Here is an 18,491-nt window from a genome sequence, read left to right on the forward strand (position 1 = left end):
CTAAGGTAATGTCACTCTTTAGAAGCCTTGTTATTAATTATGTGTCCTTGTAATTATAGCAGTACTTGAATAGTATCACATTTCTTAGACTGGTTTTACAGTTATTCAATCTGTCTTTACTTTCTCACTTTTATATTTTTAGATGCATCATCCCATTCAGATGAAACCTGCAGATAGTGAAAAGTCAAACGGTAGGTGGCAACCAACTGTCTAATATAATAATGTCTGCTACTTTCGATTAAGTCAGGTGGGGAGGAGGAGCCAGCTCTAGCTGTTGTTTCCCTCTGGAAGGTGGTCAGCTGCTACTCCAGGCATTATGGTTAGCACATCTGGTGAAACATGTCTCCACTCTTCTGTCTCATTTATCTGTGGAGGGAAAAATAACCAACAACAACTGTGAAGACTGTGACAAGGAGTGGTTTTCCATTAGCTCTGTTTAAGGCTTGCCCTATGTCATAACGTTGTGGAATTTGGCTAATATTGATCTACTCCTAGTACAACACAGGGATACCTGACAAGTGGGGAACATGAGTGGAAAATGAGTATCCAGTGAGAAACAGGCCACTCTTTTTAGCTCTCTCATTAATCCTTTTTAACTCTCTTACTACATTTTTCTCTAAATTTTACCAATACATTCACATCAGAATTCAGTCTGCTGATTAAATGAACATACAGTTTCTGCAAAAGTAATATGTATTTGATGAGGTCTATAATAAAATTGAGATTTGTCTCTTCAAGACACTTCAGAGTTGATAGTCCGCATTTTTTGCCAAGTTTTTACTTCCATCTCTACAAGCCTCCTGTCCCCATTTTGTTCTTTTAATTTACTGAAATGATATTAAAGAATCATCTACCCTCTTGGACCACAGAGCTCCTCTGTCCCACAAGACTGACATAACCAGCACTGTTTCCTACCAGCAGGCAGTTCTGCACCTCATTAATTAGTAATCAGGGCAGAAGCCGTGCATTTAGAGATCTATATATCTGCAAATGTAAATTATGATTGGGCTCTACATCTCTCCACAAGGATTTTTTGTTTTGGTTTTTGGTTGTTTGCTTTTTTTGCCAATTGTATTCCTTTTTTTTTTTTTTTTTTTTTTTTTTTTTTTTTTTTTTGGCTTCTTCATGAGCTGTAAAGTTTTGAAGAAAACTCCCAAGTTGTCACAAGGGCTGCCAACAGTGGTTTGTCAGAGTGAGCACACTGTCTGCCGCTTATCCCATCCCCCGAGCAAGTTCTGGTGCTTTGCTCCAATCTTCTCAGCCCTGTACTTCCCTCCACACTGATTCACCTTTGCTATACTATTTTATCATAAATATGGTATTTATCACAAGAAATTTCTAAAAATCTGCCACTGCTTTGTTGTGATGCCATAATTAAATTGCTTGCTTGCTTCCTTTCTCCCTCCCTCCCTTCCTTCTTTCCTTTCTTCATTAGTTACACATTTATCATTTACTATGTGTCAGGAAAGTTGTCTAAAGGATGGTATGCAGCAGTGAATATGAAAAAGTAAGGAGACTATGTCCCTGACATGGAACTTTATCCATTTCACTAACTTAATGCCTAATTATAGTCACTAACATGGAACTTTGCATCTTCTCATTCATAAAATAGGAATGGGGGTAACTACCTTAAATGGGTTAGATTTTTATTTCTTGTAGACTCTTAGTAAGATTTTTGCCACAGTCTTTGTAAATGACGGACATTCCTTGAAGGGTTAGTTATTACCTCCCAGAAGGATACCCTGGATGTGGAACATTCTTTGCTGAGCATACCTTCATCAAAAGCTAGCCATTTCTACCCCAGACTTCTCATATACTGTGCTACTCTTTCATGGCAGACAGAAGAAAAGAATCATTGGAACAAACTTTGTCAGTGTATATCTTCTTGGAGTTTCTAGCCACCATGAGATGTTCTCCTATCCTTTGGCTCCATACTTCTCTAAATTATATCAGAGCAAAAGTCCTGGAGTGAAAGGCTGTGAAAGCTTTATGTTGTATTTATAAACACACAATTCAGATAGTTAAATTGAGCACATAGGGCCTGAAATGCCCGAGTATTGAAATATGGTATATATTCTTCTTTATATTGTCTACTGTTCATCTGTACAACCAGATAGATTACAAACCCATTGCTGCCAAGAGTTCTCAGTGTTTTGCTGCTTTTATTCTCCAGTGTCAATTCTGAACACAATGTTTGGTCTAAGTCTAAAACTACTGCAAACTAAACTATGTGCCCCAAATTTTTCATGACCTTAAAAGTCAAGGAGGTTTTGGGTATCCTTATTACTACAATAAAAAATAAAAGTCCTTAAAATACCCCTTTTGAGGAAGCTGTATGGGATAGCAGGTAAGTAAGCCATAGCTGCAACTAAGTATTCAAATGAATGAGCCTATGGGGGACATTTCTTACACACATCATCACACTCCATTCACTGGCCCTCAAAAGTTCATGGCCTTTCATGATACAAAATGCATTTAGTACAACTTCAGAAGTCCCCATAGTATTTAAAGTCTCAACACTGTTTAGAAATTGAAAGTCTGTTTTGAGACTCAAGGCAGTCTCTTAACTATGACCCCTATAAAACCAAAAATTAAATTACATACCTCCAGCATAAACTTAGAAAACTCCAGAAGGGATAAATGGGACATAGTAAAGAAATATTAAATCAAAGCAAAAGTAAAACCCAGCAGGGAAACTACTGGCGCCTATGTCTCTGCATCCAGTATCTAGGGCTTTAGTTTGAAAGGGATTAGATGTCTCAGTCCTATAGCTTTGATGTAGGATATAACACACATCTCTTTTTTGAGCTGTTTCTATCCCTTGTATTCAGCTCTCTGTGGCAGATGTCTTCCAATTCTGACATCTCCAACATCTTGTAATCTTCACTGGAACCAGGCTTCACTTTCACAACTTCATGTAATGGTCTGGCAGGGTCTTCTCAAAGGGACTCCAGCATTGCCACATGTTGCTTGGCTTCAGTTTCTCTCGAAAATTATGGAGAAGAATACATGACCCCCTCACTCCAGAATCTTTCATGCTTTCAAAGACAGTGCCATCTGGATTAACTGCCAAGTTAACTGCCATCTTCAGATGAACATCTTGTACCATTTGACTGAATTAGCAGCAGCTTTTCTGTGTTGAAGAAATTGCTTTCTATGAGCGAGCAGCCCCTTAAGCTTTCTCCTTTCTTAAGTTGGAGTCTTAGCTGGATAGAGTCTTTTCCTGAGAGCACCCTTCCTATTATTCCAAAACAAAGCAGGAGGCCTTTCCTTCATAGCCCCACTCTGCTTAACAATCCCAGACTCTCCTTAAGCACGTGCCTTAGAAATAATACGCTTCCTAGTGTTCTATTTCTATTCTACCTATACATTTTAAATTTCATCCCTATTTACTCTTTTTCATTATAGACCTGCATAAGAGTTATTAGTAATAATCATGCCAAAGATTCAACATGATGCTGATTTGAAATTTATTATACTAAAGAAATTGAGCCACTACATTTTTATTTTATTTATTATGGAAACAAGATCTCTCTATGCAGCCCTGAAGGGCCTCAAACTCACTATGTGGACCAGGCTGGCCTTGAACTCACAGAGATACATCTGCTTCTGCCTTCTCAGTGCTGAACCCAGCAATCCATTTCTTTTTAATTTAGCCTCACATAAATTCTCAGAACATAGACAGAAAACAGTCATATTCTTTCCCAAAATATCATAGAAATGGTTTGTAGCTCTGTTGCTAATAAACTCCTTATTCCCCTATGAAAGAAACCTCGTGATCCAGACCTTCACCACTCTCAGCGTTTCTGGTTTCACACTCCCACTAGAATATGTCACTAAGTTCTGCTTACAACATTTAACTGCTTGTCTAGACCAAAGTTCCAAAGTCTTTCACATTCCTCAAAAAAACAGCATGGTCAAGTGTTTCTCAGAAACAACCCTCCTCTCTGATACCAGCTTTTCTGTTGCTCTGAAAATAATTTCATGACTAAAAGCAACTTATTTGGGCTTATAGTTTCAGAGGGAGAGTTCATAAGGTTAGGGAAGACATGATGGTAGGAGGTCAGAGCAGGGAGCTAAGAGAACACTTCTCAACCTCTCAAGCACATATAGGCTCTCTCATAGCTCACCTCCAATAACTTACTTCCTCCAGGAAGGCTCCATGTCCTACAACTTCCCAAAAAGCACCAGTGTTCAGATGCATATGTCTATGGGAACATTTATCAAACAAACCCCCACAGTCCATAAAAGACTTAACATAGTACCTGCCACACCAGAAATACTCATTTTGCTGTGTTATGTTAATACTAAATTAGCGTCACAGCCTGTCACACCTAGACTGCTCATGCTACAGTATAAGCTCAGACATGGACGGAGGATCCTCAAGCCTGCTTGTGGGATGAGTTCTCCTTTGGCCTTCATTTTTTTGATTTCTGATTAGAAAAGTCAAAACATGAGAACAAACTTACATTACATTTCAAAAACTTATTATGGGAGCTCAAATGGAACTTTGTCTTGCATAGATATGAAGAGCTTGCATAGTTCCCTTTGGAACTATGGATTAACTTAGGAATCAGAAGAAATGTATACTTTTCTAACTCAGATTATAAGTAGCACAGCCCTTTCTGATTCCTCATGGCATTTTTGACAGGTAAGCATAGTTTCAGAAGCATAAAGAACACAAAGATTTCTTTGGTTCAGATGCTCTGAATAGCTTGAAAGAAGTATAACGAGCTCTAATTGCTCTTTTATTGAGTTTGCTGACATTTATGTATAGCACAAAGGACTCATCACAGCTAGACAGTTGCTGTCTTCATTATCTGTGTGCTCAGATTCTGAAATTTTGTATTTTCTGAGCAAGGACTGCTAATCACGGATCAGTTAGTTATGGATAACTGAATTCCAGCAAAATAGTCAGCCTTGGAATCCCTAGCCATCTCTAGTCTGATACAGGGACTCTCTAGTGAGCTCAGAAATATTAGATGTTTGTACACCAGCCCTGCACTGTTGAGTCTTAACAGAGTGGGATTCCTAAACCTCTATGGTTTCCTTTAATCCACCTTTCAAATCACTATAATTTAATCTGAATCCTCTATAACATTCATTCCACTCGGCAGCATTTTATTTTCTGGGCTACTGTACCAGATGTGCAAAGGGACAAATAAAAAATACTACTCTAGATAAGTAATAATTGATTGGGCATTTAATAAGAACACTGTTAAAATACTCAGACATCAACAGATTTCAACTTTCTTGTTATTTTCCACTGCAGAAAATTGAGTGATAGTATAAAGAGTGTGTGTGAGAAGGTATGAATATAAGTACTTGTATTGACTAGCATTAGTAGTTACTTTCTTCCATTCTATGTATCATCGATTTTTCTGTAGCATCCAGCTGTCAGTCTTCAATCAACCTTCAGTCCTCTTACTATCAAGTAGATGCCAGCTGTGCAAGACTTAAAAGCAGTTACTAAAGCTAGTCTTCTAGTGAGTGATAACAAAAGCTTGTGCTTCCCTTGCCATGTTTGGGTTTCATTGGCTAGAGTCAGCATTGACCGTTGACATGCTTCTTGCTGACAAGGAAGATACTGTTTAGAAAGAACATAGACTGCATCCTGTCTTAACTTTCTAACCATACTTGTTGAAGGACCTTAACTCCTAGACTCCAGAAATGCTAATTAAGACCTGTCTCTTTCTCAAGACCTCTAAAACCTCTGTATTCTTTTATCAAGTTCAGAGCTAACCAGAGTCTTAATAACTGTTTTCATGGGAAGGTGAAAACCTTCAAAGCCACCATTAAAAGTAAAAATCACTAAGTATTTTTATCCAGTCACTTTCTGATTTTCTAGAAAATGGAAAAATAATTTTGAAATTCAAAGTGGAGCCACTCTCAGATTTGGAGGCAGTAATTAAATGCCATATGTTAGCACCAACACACTGAAAAGTTGATAATTAATTCAAGCAGCCCCAAATCCAGGTGTGACTTTGACAGATTGTATGCCAGGGTGTTAGCACAGACTTACAATTAGAGATGTTTTAAAATGACATCTCTAGACCTCTCACTCTAAGAAGTTACCTTATACTCAGAACATTAACCCTTTCTCATTACACATGGGAGGAAGATTTTTTTTCTTGGCCTCTGGTCAGGAAGTCATTTTTGGTCCTATTGCTGCTGTTGATGAAGTAGGGAACCCATCTGTGCAGCACTCCGTGTGTGAAAGTCCTGTCCCAGTGCAGTTCACTTTGTCCTGGAGGAAAATGGTTTTGCCCTAAAGAGAAGGGAGCTTACTTTTGTTTTTCAAATTCCTCTAAAACACCTCACTACCAGACTACTCTGGAGACAGTAGAATTGATTTGGGCAATCCACATTCTTACTGATTGACAGTTAGGTATGAGCCACACACAGAGAAAAGGAAATTAACATTTCTACTAGCATACAGATGTCCCCTCCCCTTTTTTTCTTAGCTCATAGTATTTTAAGGAGGAGTTGTCTTCTTTCTTGATATCTGATTGAGTTTATTCTTTGTGGTACCCAGGAAGTCAGAATTTCCTCTGAAATTATTTCCATTTTCATAGTGCTCACCTTGTTTGGATGGGGCCATAATTTAGCTTACTCAGGAGAATCTGCATGTAAAATTTACTGTAGTACCATCCTGGAACAAAAAATGTACAAATTATTTTAGCTAAACGTTATAATTTCCAATTTACCAGTGAAACTAAAAACCAAATGAAAGTTTTAACATTTGCTTTTGTTTTAAAGTACTAAAGCAAAATTCTTCAAGGTAAGAAGTATGGCAGGAATTTCTGTTCTCATATAGCTACCAGCCATAGTTTGGTAGGTATAGGAGTCCTGAGCAGGAAATAGTAAGAACCGGATAGTAGTCTTTCCCTTTCTTCTGCATCCATTTCCATGTCTCCATCGAGGGGGTGCCTCATCCTCATAGGGCCTGCTGTTCAAAACCCTTTGTGTTCATGGGCCAGCCCACAGAGAACCTATAATCAGACAGGTGGGAGACCATAAAGGCTCCTTGTCACAGGATCTTGGGATTGCTGAAGTTTGGTGCCCTGGACCACTTGGTTTGTGCTAATTCATAGTAGATAGCTGGTGTTTCACTTGTTCCAGCAGTACAATAAAGAACAGTACTTAAAAATTTTTATTCAAAATGGAAGTTATTCCATAGCCTACCCAATGACTTTTATTCTGTTACTGTCCTTATCCACTGAGCCCATTCTCTCAATCATATCATAAAGGGGTTTTGTTTGTTTGTTTGTTTGTTTTGCCTTCTACAGATACGCCAGTTGCTCCTGACTTTGTCCTTTATGTGTTAAGTATCTTGTTTTCCCACCCCCGTTACAGGTCTCTTCAGTTTTTCTTAAGTTTCCTCTCAGGAGGACATTAAAAGAGCCCTAGACTTTCCCTGAGTTGTCTTGGAAAGTACCGAGTGTAGAGGGAGAAAGGAGAAAAGGGAGCCTGCACACAGCTGTAACACCCTCCATCCCAGTGCTTCAGTTAACCAAAGCATGCAGCTGGGTTGCCTTCTCTGCAGTGCTAAAAGAGAGAGAGAGAGAGACAGAGAGAGAGAGACAGAGAGAGAACAAAATGGAAAAGAAAGAGAAGCTGACAAAAGTGAGGAGATGATTATCAGGGTCACATTTCAATTAATGGCAACACTAGAACAGAGACCAGAGTCTAAGTCGTGACCATTGCTTGTCCCTTTAGGTCCCATCTACTTCTTCTACCTGGAAACATCAGTAAGGGAATAAGAATACTGGACTGGGAGTAGGAAAGTACTGTAGTCCACATTAGGCCACATATTTCTTGAACGACCCTAGGAAAGTCCCTTTTCCCTTTATGGACTCAAAAATCTATTTTACAAATAGAATAAGTCCTTTACTTATTATGTGGAAATCTCTGACAAAAAACATTTAGCTGCTTCATTTAGGTTCTTCAAAGCTGCACTGACCAATATAATAGATACATAGGGCTTTGGAATCTTAAATTATTAGTTGGTGTTAAAAAAAATATTTCTCAGTCATATGAAACCCTTTTAAGTGTTGAGTAAACCCTGTCTTTTGCTGTGACAGCACAGACATAGGGCTTTGAGACATTATAAAGAACTGTGCAACTGTGTTGTTTCAGGGTAAGTCACTGTATTGTAGCAGTGCTCCAGAAAAACATGACCCAGTCCTGGCAGGATCAGATATGCACCTTCACTTGGGTTCCCGTGGCACCAGGACTCAGAAAATCCAGAATAACTACTTACTGTGTACATGGAAATGAGACTCTGCCCTATAAAGGACTAAGAAAAACAGAAGTAAATACCACCTACACAGCAGTGGCAAGATGGCAATCCAGATCCGTAACAAAGGTCATTCAGTAACTTGTGGCAGAGCATCGCCAGATCTTGGAGGTGTATGGTTCTCCCCCCATCCACACTTTTAATTCTGAGAAATAGATTAAATCAAAGCAATAGAAGATAAACAGGTCTAATCTCTAGGAGTACTTCAGACATCTTTGAAAAGGTCCTGCCTCCTAGAAAGGTAGCAAACATTGTCCTGAAATCAGCTGTCATTTTGCTTTATAGGCTAAATATAATTCAAATATTTTGAGCAAAAAAAATGGAGATTTGGAGGACCCTCCCAGATCTGAGGGGAAAAAAAACCTGCCTAATCTTTCCCTCTCTCAGAATCTAAAGTGTGCACATTATCATGATACCCAAAATGTATCTCCATTCCTTGAAAAACCTGGCTCCAAGTTACTGAACTAGTATAGCTTCCTCCTTGCTCTTCTGTTTCTAGTTTTGCACAGACAGGAACTGTCAGAGATGATTCTCAAGAAACAGAACGACTTTCTCCTCTAGGATCGACTTCTGTGTCAAGTGTAACCAGCCTGGCTAGTTAGAAGCTAAACAAATTGTTCTTGGGTCAGAGTGGAAGACAGACCGCATAGGGTGAGCTAGAGGAAGAGGGAGATACAGGTCTACGATTGGCTCCAGGACTGTATTCGTTCTCACATGCCCAAGCCTGGTTGTTAATGAAGCGTTGATTATAAGAAAAAAAGATGGCATGGCCTTTGTTCGTTTGTTATTTTTATCTCCTAGCTGTGGAAGATCGAAAATTGTTCATAGGAATGGTTTCAAAGAAATGTAATGAGAATGATATCAGAGTGATGTTCTCTCCATTTGGCCAAATAGAAGAATGCCGAATTCTCCGGGGACCCGACGGGCTGAGTCGAGGTGAGTGTGCTCTCTGTAAAGTCTCTTTCCTTAAGTGATCATTGGAACTCTGTCACAGTCAAGGGAGATGCAGGCATCGCATACAGCAGGACGTCAGCTTGCAGTGTGTCCCATGTGAGCAAGTTGTTCAGCCTGAACTTGTCTCTATAGCCAAAATGATCATCTCATACTTCTCCAGGGAAACGGTCTGAGTGCCAGGCCCATGGGATGCTGACAGGCTGCCCTAGCTCTGTACCCCCTTTTCATCCTCAAATTGAGCAAATTGGGGGGGGGGGCAAGAAGGAAAGCTGGAAGATGAGACGAGATACTCAGCCATACTTTTCTTTCTGTTTACCTGAACAAACAGTAAAGACGTGGTCCTCCTAAGAGCCATACAAACCTAGAAAGAGATTGCTGCTCATGCAGTGCAGAGCAGGTGTGTGACCAGCGTAACCAGACCTGTCCTGCTCTGCCTCTTTCCGAGCCTCTAGTCCTCAATCCAGCATTCTAAATGACAGAAAAATGACTCTGACCTTAAGAAGATTGATAGAAGCAAAAGCTGTAGCTCATAGCCCTGAGGAATACTACAGTTTGGTAAGCGGGGACCATGCTTCTCTTTCCCCTCCCCCTTGACAAGACCACACACCTCCTTCCTTAAACTATACGAAGATTGACAGTACATATTAACATTTGTCTGACGGCAGTTTCCCAAGTCAGTCCAAAGTAGAAGTGGATATGCCAAACGCTTTTCAGTTTGAAGAAGATATCTTCATTTAGCAATGCAGTTTCCATGGAGATAATCAAAAACTTTGCTCATTCTCAAGCTTTGATTCTGGGCCAGCTCTGGTACCCAAACCACACATTACAATAAGTAGCCAGGCCGTAAGTGTCAAGGTGATAATTTTCATACTTGATAATTTTCACCTGTCTCGCCATTCTTGGCTGATTTTAAAGCCATGCGAGGAAGGGTTTTTTTTTTTTTTATTAATCTTAGACATAAAGCTTCATGTTGTTGGCTTCTAGAACTAAAATCCCAGAGAACTAAAGTTTGACCCACATCCACTTTCAAGTTCCAAATGAGGTCATCAGTAAACTAGGAGACTGACACCCAAATTTGATTCCTATATTTTCCTCTGAAGGTGGTTTAAAGGGGTGGGGGAAGGAGAGCACTGTGCAAATCACAGTTCATTCATTCTCTGTCAATTCTGAAATACCAGTCATTTAACCCTCACTCCAATGCTGAATTTCTAACCCTTAAATAACAGACAGTACCTGAGACAAGCAATACAGACAGCGTGAAGAAGACAATGAGAAAGAGAGGGAGGAGGAGAGAAGAAGTAGGGAGGGAGGGAGAGAAGAAGGAGGGAAGGAAGGAAAGGATGTCTTTAAATTAATTAGAGCGCGGCTTACAGTAGCTCAGGGGTCAATGACTCTAATTTCCTGTCCTAGAGTTTTTGATGGCATGTGGCCTCAGTCAATTTATTTTCCTATTTCTATTTCTTAATTTCCCCATTCATAGATGACAGCAGTGAACATATATCTGTCTTGCTTCTCTCACAGGACAACTTTAGTTGCCAGTTACTGACTTTTCCCATACTTACTGTCTGTATGGGTGCATAGAGACCATGAGTGTGGACCTGAGAGCTGGCTTTCTGCCGTCCCTCTGCTCATCCTAGCCAGCTATGACGTGGTCCTCCATCTCACTGCCTCTGCTCTACAGGAGATGGTGATAAAGACACTCTGGGTAGCTATAGGTAGACATTAGTATTTGCTGCCTGTGAGATTTTGGAGCAGCACGACTTTCAGGGGAAAGAACAGAACACTCAATAAAAATTTAGCTAATTTGATCTGCTGTTTGGCTGATTAACAAACACTTAACCCTAAAAGTAGCCTCTTCCTTTAGTAAGTTATGGGTGCCTTCTCATTTGTATTTTATGCAAATGACTGGACTCAGTGTAAAGAAGAAAATACCCTCCCACCACCTTCTTTGAACAGCAAAATGGTTCCTGATGAATTCCCTATTGGAAAAAAAAGAAAATACCCATTTATAATCATTTATTCTGAAATTCAAATACAGTGATATATTTTTCAACTAATAGGAGCTAGGGACTCCTGGCTAGAGGGACCTGCTCCTGAATCACTGTATTTGATAAAAAGAACAATTCTACTCCATGCTACTATTTTGTTCTCATTAAAGAATTTCAGTTTTCAATCAAATATTAATAAATGCCCCATTAGTGGCACTTCAGATGAAAGATACTTGGCATTTTTCTCTCAGTATCTGTTGCTAGCTCAACTGCTGAAAAAGTAATCAACAAAAATAAAGTGAAAGGAAAGCATGGCTGCCCCGAAGAGTACCTGGATTCCAGGTCAGAATATGAACTGCTCTGCAGTGATGGTATGGCGAGGTACAGCTGAGTAGTTAGCCACTTGCCTTTCTTCTGCATTCACCAGTTCAGCTATAAATATGAAGACAATTAGTCAAATAGGCTTCCCCCTCCATTCCGCCTCTGCCACATCAGCCATTTCAGTTCCTCCCTAGTGGGCACTCTGCCAAGCCTCCTCAGACATGTTGACTCAGGACACTATTCATCAGCATAGTGCCTCAAGGCTGCCAGGACTCACAGCTGTACCTATCACACCCTGTTTCTATTTCAGTTAGAGTCATTGGGGAAAAACTCACCATAGCTAGTACATGTCCCAGGACGGACACCCTCAGGAAATGGTTGTAAGTATCTACATGGAAAGTACCCGGCACCTGCCCGTCATACATAACTCTTCATCCACACGAAGGACAATTATGCCCAGATCTAGGCAGGCCTTTCCTCCACTGGGGACGTTCTGTTGACTCTCTTGTTTTGGAAAGTGTGCTGCTCATCATTTTCAAGCAGCTTCATATCAATAATTACATCATTCTGCAAGGACAGCTGCACTTCTCAGGCACCTGCAGAGCTCTCCATGAGAAAGCTAGTAGGCCACCACAACCCATTCATGGCCTTTCCAGTGAGACATTTGCTCTTAGAAGCAAAGCTTGGGTTTTCTAAACCAAATGTACACCTTTGACAGTGTCACCTAAACTAAACATGTTCCACAGTCAAAAAGGCTATTGAGATCTAACCTATGGGGTTTTCTGCACAGTGGCAATTGAGTATCTATAACTTGGAGTCAGGGAAAAGTCTATTTCATTTTTCTTTCCCACAAACTGTAGTTAAATCTTCACTACCATTTAAGGTAACTTGCTTTCTGCATGTTTAAGAGTATTCCAGCTGTGTTCTAACATTCCCAGCCTAAGCCCTTGACGAATGTTTTCAGGGAAGAGCACAGCCTGGGTTTAGCAGTTAAATCCTCGTTTGTTCCTTGTTGTATTCAAGCAGTATATTAGGATAGAGCTTTTGACTGTTCAGACAGGTTTGTGGAGAAGACTGTTTTGTTCACAGTGTAGTCCTGTCCACACAGTACCTAAACATTCATCTACATGGAAATTTTCATCCCATATCCCCCAAAACACTGACTGCGTTTTGCCATCTTGTTCAAAATAGTCTTCCAGCCTCATCTAAGCAACGACATTTGCCAGTTCCTAAGGGGGTGGTAGTCTGTACCCAAATTCAGATGCCATAAATAAATGATTGGTGTGTCAATGCCATTTTTCAGTAAACTAACCCAACATTGCCTATGATACATTAGATTGCTAATGCATGTGCCCAAGTATTATCCTGTACTATGTGTTTGATCATTCCTGCCTGTACTAAAAAGATACAGCAAGAAAAAGTGGCTGCATTGTCTTTGTTAGGTGATAATTCGTATAGTAGTGAGTTTTCCAAGGTCTGAAGTCTCCTTCTTGCTGCACAGTAACTTAAAATCATGTTTCTTCTATTGAAGACACAGAAGGCCACTGTGCCTCCTTGAAAAAAAGCTTCACAAAAAACTAAGAGACCCTGGGATCATTTGTGTTTTTAAAGGTAGTTCTAGGTTTGGGGGTTTTTGTTTTTTAGTATAAAGCAAGAATTCATTTATTTCTATAAAATTCTCTTGGTAACTGAGAGAAGAGTTAGAACCACTGAGTTAAGATTGCCATTTCACTGGGTGATGGTAGTTCACTCCTTTAATCCTAGTTCTCAGGAGGCAAGGCAGCTGGATCTGAGTTCAGGGCCAGCCCACTCTACAGAGCAAGTACCAAGACAACCAGGGCTACACAGAAAAACATCTCAAAATGAAAAGAAAAGAAATGGGGGTGAAGCCTTTCACCTGAAATGGCATGTGATGGATGTGTGTCAAGAAGCCATCCTCCATGACAGCCTTCGCACTTGTGTAATAAGAGGAGTTCCATTCCTCATTCCTATTAGTAATCTCCGTCATTCGGAAAGTGGAGACAGTTTAATTGCAAGCTAAACTGCAGGTTAGCCACAAAAGGATTTTTCCCTTATATTTATTTGACAGTCTTAAGACATATATATATATAGTACTCTATCAAAACCAAAAATAAAAGAAATATGGTGTCGTTTTAATACGTGTGTCTTTCTTCCTCCAGTCTAATTTCTCCAGCATTGAGGATACCAGAGTAGTAATTGCCTAGATGGTACATTTAACAGTCCTCAGTAGTTAAGGGCTAACACTACAAAATCAGAGGTATAGTCCTGTCAAGACTCAGTGAGTGCCACTGCATACAGAAAGGACCAGTTAGGACATAAGATACTTGTGCCTAATAGAAAGCCTTCTGATTCAGTTGTAGAAAAAGCAGTGGCCAATTTTAAATAGTAGAACTCTTATAATCCTGTGTTGGTGAAAAGCCACACATCGGAGACCAAAAACTACAGCCACTACTGTGTTTGTACTTGTGTTGAAAAGAAAATTAAAATCGCTAGGAGGTAGTGGCACACGCCTTTAATCCTAGCATTCAGGAGGCAAAGCCAGGCAGATCTTTGTGAATTCAAGGTTAGCCTGGTCTACAATGCTAGTTCCAGGATAGGCTCCAAAGCCACACAGAGAAATCCAGTCTCGAAAAAAAGAAAAAAGAAAAGAAAAAAGAAAATTAGCATCTGTCCATACAACTGCCACAGCCTCTCCTGATTTAAAGAAATTACAAAGGTAAACAAGCTTTACTATCCCAAAAGGAGTTAATCCTAAATTGCTTAACTTCGTCCTGAGATGCACTGAGTGTAAAATTTTTCACTGTGTATTCCCACTTTATAAATGACACAGTAATTTTTCCTCCTAAGCAACTGAGCACAGCATACAGTACAGAACTTGGCAAAAGCCCTAAGGAGACAGCTTCTCTCTTCCTGCATCACTGCCAGTAAGATAAAGAGATTAAAGAAGTCAAATCATTTGTCAGATCATTTTTTTAAATGAGTTAGGATTGTACAATTAGAAGCATTGCTTGAGTTTTTAACTGAAGGCTTCTTAAAGGAGAGGGCAATGGTTTGAGTTGATAGAGTTTTTATTGTTCCTGCTAATTGCTTTATCTTTCTCCCAAAGTTACTTCCAAGTTACTTGTGTGAAATTGTGATAAATGCATAAACTGTACCTTATTGATTCTTATTGACATTTTGCATGTTTCTAATGCACTTTAACCCCCATTTGGAAACTGCCAGTCTGGTACACATTCCTAGCTAATAAAAGCAAATGAAGTGAAAATAACAATTTTTGTGACTATTAAAGCAGAATTCACATGCTTTCAAACATACCTCTGCTAGATGATTTCCTGTGGCCTCCATATTATAGTCTCAAGGCAAGAAGTGGAAAAATTAAAATCTCTTAGTCTTATTTCCTCTGTAATTTCAGTGAGGATCGTAACATTTTAAGGAAATATTGCTTTGAAACAAATGCTAAATTTGAGAATATAATTTTAGATCTCAGCTTCAGTATGGAAACCAGTGGAGGGGAGACAACAGTCTGTCTCACATGCTACTTTACACACACGATCTAGATTTCTTAGAGAAGGCCATTGCTTTCATTGGTGGCAAAAGCTTCAGTCATGTCTGGGTACATGCAGCATGAATAGTAGACTCCATCAGTTGATGCTCTCTCAGAAAATCACATGCAGCACCTCAGTACTCGTAACAGCTGGACTTCTTGCCTGCTTCTTAAGACCTGCTCAGCTGGTGGGACGAGTATGGGATGACCTTCCTGTGTACTGGGAACTTTTGTCTGTTAAAGATAACATGTTGCAAAACATACGCATTTACTTACTTTCATGACTGGATGTCATTGTGCATTGGGGATGATGGACAGACACTGCTCTCTCTTAATGCTGTTTGATTAGAAGGCACCACAGCAGTATTGACTTGATATTCTTACCAGGCACATAATGCAGGACAAAAGAAGAAAATGTATTTTATGACTCACAAATTGATTTACATAAACCAAACAATCTGCTGGCTGTTTGAATCTAGAATGTTCTATTTTGTTTATTGGTCACAGGGGCAACAATCTTCTACTGTTGATGCCAGAATTCTGCTTTCATGCATTGTGCTTTGAAATGACGATAGGTTTCAGCATCTCAGTATTTAGATCTGCTTCATTTGGAAATCTTTTAAGTAGTAATAATAATGTTTTGAGGAAATTGAGTGGAACACTAAATTATTCGCTGATACCTAAGTTCAAACTGTGCAAGGCAAAAGAAGCTGAAAATCAATGCACTTTTAAAGTCATTAGAGATCATAAATGAAATAAGTCTGTATTGCTTTCACTAAGCTTTTAGTGTGCTGTGGTATTATTATAAAATCAGCCGAAATCTGCATTAATTTTACAGCCTTTTTCTCTAAGAAGCCCAAGGGTATATGATGGATAAAAAGTAAATTCTACAAGGCGGTGTTTTTATTAGCACAAAGGGTGATGAGCCATGTAGTTCAAGTGGTGACCTGCGTGGTGGCCAGTGCTGCTGTCAGAACCAGGAACCAGCACCGTAGACACTAACAGTTTTATAGCACTAGATAAAATAAACACGGAAAGCTTTACAGGTCTCAGTAGATGTTCAGAGAAATGTACATTGTCTTGTATGTGTTAAGCTTCAGGTCAAATCTCTGATTCCTTTCAGAAAGTTACAGCTTCCAAAATCATGAAAATTTTTGTGCAAATTACAGTTTTTATAATTTATTTCATATGCACTGTTGAATTTTCTCAAAGTAATTGTTTTTGTTGCTAATTAGTAGTTACTACTTTGTAATGGATTTAGTATATTTGTTTACATTTGAATAGCATCAATTTCTATTTATATATGTTTCTAACTATCCGAGATGAATTAGATATATTTAATTGTTAACATTCTGAGATCTTGAAATTTATTTGCTTATTTACCCTTGGTGTGATGAATTCTTTATTTCCTTCTTAAAATTCAGTGATAGATTTTAAAATACAACAGCCTGGTGTGTGCATGCTCTCAGACAAGGAGAAGATAGAAAGTAGCTCACCTTTAACTTAGAAAATGCAAGTTATCTCTTGCTACTTTCAAATGTTGTGGGGAAAAGAGTACACAGCCATGCTCCCTAGTTCCCTTTAAAAGAATGCTGATGAACACATTGTTCTGCTTTGGTCGGATTAGCAATTCAGCACTGTGGATAAAAAGCAAATAAGACAAAGTCGAAGAGAGAAGCTGTTTATTTTTATGTACTACTGAGAACAGTGTCGTCTTGTGGCAGTTCTCGTAGACTGTGTTGGTTTAACAAGCGTCCAACCCTTTTGTCTTGTTGTTTTTTGTCTTTCCTGCTCCCTGTCCCCTTGTTTCCCACAGGCTGTGCGTTTGTCACATTTTCTACAAGGGCAATGGCACAGAATGCAATCAAAGCCATGCATCAGTCTCAGACCATGGAGGTACTGTATCATCTGCCCTTTCTTTGTTTTCTTTGTGCAAATGATGGGGAATGGTAAAGCAATTCTCTCCTGTGTGGATTGTTCACATGACAATCACAGATTTAAACTTTCACCATTGCGCTTTTCATTCACTCATATTCATCCCCCTCTCTCTGTTCCCCTCTTCGCCCCCTCTCCCTCTTCTCTCTTTCCACTTGCATTTCCCCTGATGACTTGAAATGCACCTTAGTGAAACCTCTCACCTGCCCTACAGCTGTCTTTTGAGCCTTTAATTGGAGTAACCCAGGTCCTGAGATACGAGGCACTTGAAGCCAAGTGTCGTTCTGGACCTAGAGGATTGAATACATATCCCACAGCAGGACTGGTATGGACTAAGCTGAACAACCCCCACCTCAGATTGCTGCTATAATAAAAAGAAGTTAATAATGCTCCTATTTAACAATGAAATGCTAATTTTCAGTCTCCAGAAAAATCAGATTTGTCCCTTTACTTAAAGGTAAACAAGAAAGACTTGGGCTCAAATCCAATCTCTTAAGAGGTTGTGACTCAAACAGGAGAATCAGCAATGTGAAATATGCCACAGGTGGAGATGCACGGCTCTCTGTACTCAGTCTATGATTTGGATCGTGGCCTTTCAGAATTTTGCACAAGAACATTCCAAAAGTGACCTGCCATCACTTACTCTGTATCGTCTGGTAGAACCATTTGAGAGTGCATGTGCTGCTGTGTTATGTACACTGTATCTGTGTATGGGTGACTTTCCCAGAGGTGGTGGCCTTGTGGTGTTATCTGAAGCTGTGTTTTCCTATTTGAACAAAAATACTTTTAATTTTATTTAATGTGCAAAAACTAGTAATTGTTTGAGCTTCTTTTTTTAAAATCCCCCTGTAACTGGGGTTTTATTTTTGGGACTTTTTGTTTGTTTGTTTGTTTGTTCGTTTGTTTTTGTTTTTGCAATGCTGCATCTTCCAAAGCATGCTGGGAGCTAAGTAATCATTATGCGTCATGTTTTATGGGAAACTTCTATATATTCATTAAGAAGGTGGGTGGAAAGGGTTGGAGGGATGTGCATGGCTTTGTCATTAAGTGTTTACTGTACTTTTTTGAGTTGTGACATCAGCATTGCAAAGCCTATTGTCTTTTTTGAACATTTATTTTGATTTTGATATTCCTAACATATATAATTAATGTGTTTTCCTTGCAGTGCAATGCATTTTTTAAGACAATCCCACCCCCACCTCACCTGAAGGCAAGCATGGGTGAAAATCAAACATGATAGAAAATAATAAGCAGGATTTCAATCTTGCATACCATGCAGTCACATTCCTGATATTTTGACTTCCCCTTTCTTGTAGACTGCTCTAGATTTGTGGATTTCAAGCTATTTTTCAGCTTAATTTTTCATTAAAATGAAAGTGCTGTTAAGAAAACAGTTTTCATATATATTTATTTACATACATGCATATAA

General features: G+C 39.3%; 1 protein-coding gene across 19 annotated transcripts in view; it reads left to right on the forward strand.

The window, feature by feature from the left end:
- The window catches only part of Celf2 (CUGBP Elav-like family member 2), an 824,322-nt gene that overhangs the window by 737,544 nt on the left and 68,287 nt on the right, over positions 1-18,491 (forward strand). For 18 of the 19 annotated variants that reach the window (XM_041630571.1, XM_041630572.1, XM_041630576.1 and 15 more), the window contains 3 exons: positions 143-191; positions 9,101-9,235; positions 16,944-17,023. In XM_041630571.1, coding sequence (XP_041486505.1) covers positions 143-191; positions 9,101-9,235; positions 16,944-17,023 — 264 coding nt within the window. Of the gene's footprint in view, positions 1-142; positions 192-9,100; positions 9,236-16,943; positions 17,024-18,491 lie in introns of those variants that run through there. The other variant, XM_041630577.1, reaches the window with a different exon arrangement.

The sequence above is a fragment of the Microtus oregoni genome, unplaced genomic scaffold, assembly GCF_018167655.1.
Source record: "Microtus oregoni isolate MIOR12 unplaced genomic scaffold, Mior012 000035F_ref0000213, whole genome shotgun sequence".
Taxonomy (NCBI): domain Eukaryota; kingdom Metazoa; phylum Chordata; class Mammalia; order Rodentia; family Cricetidae; genus Microtus; species Microtus oregoni.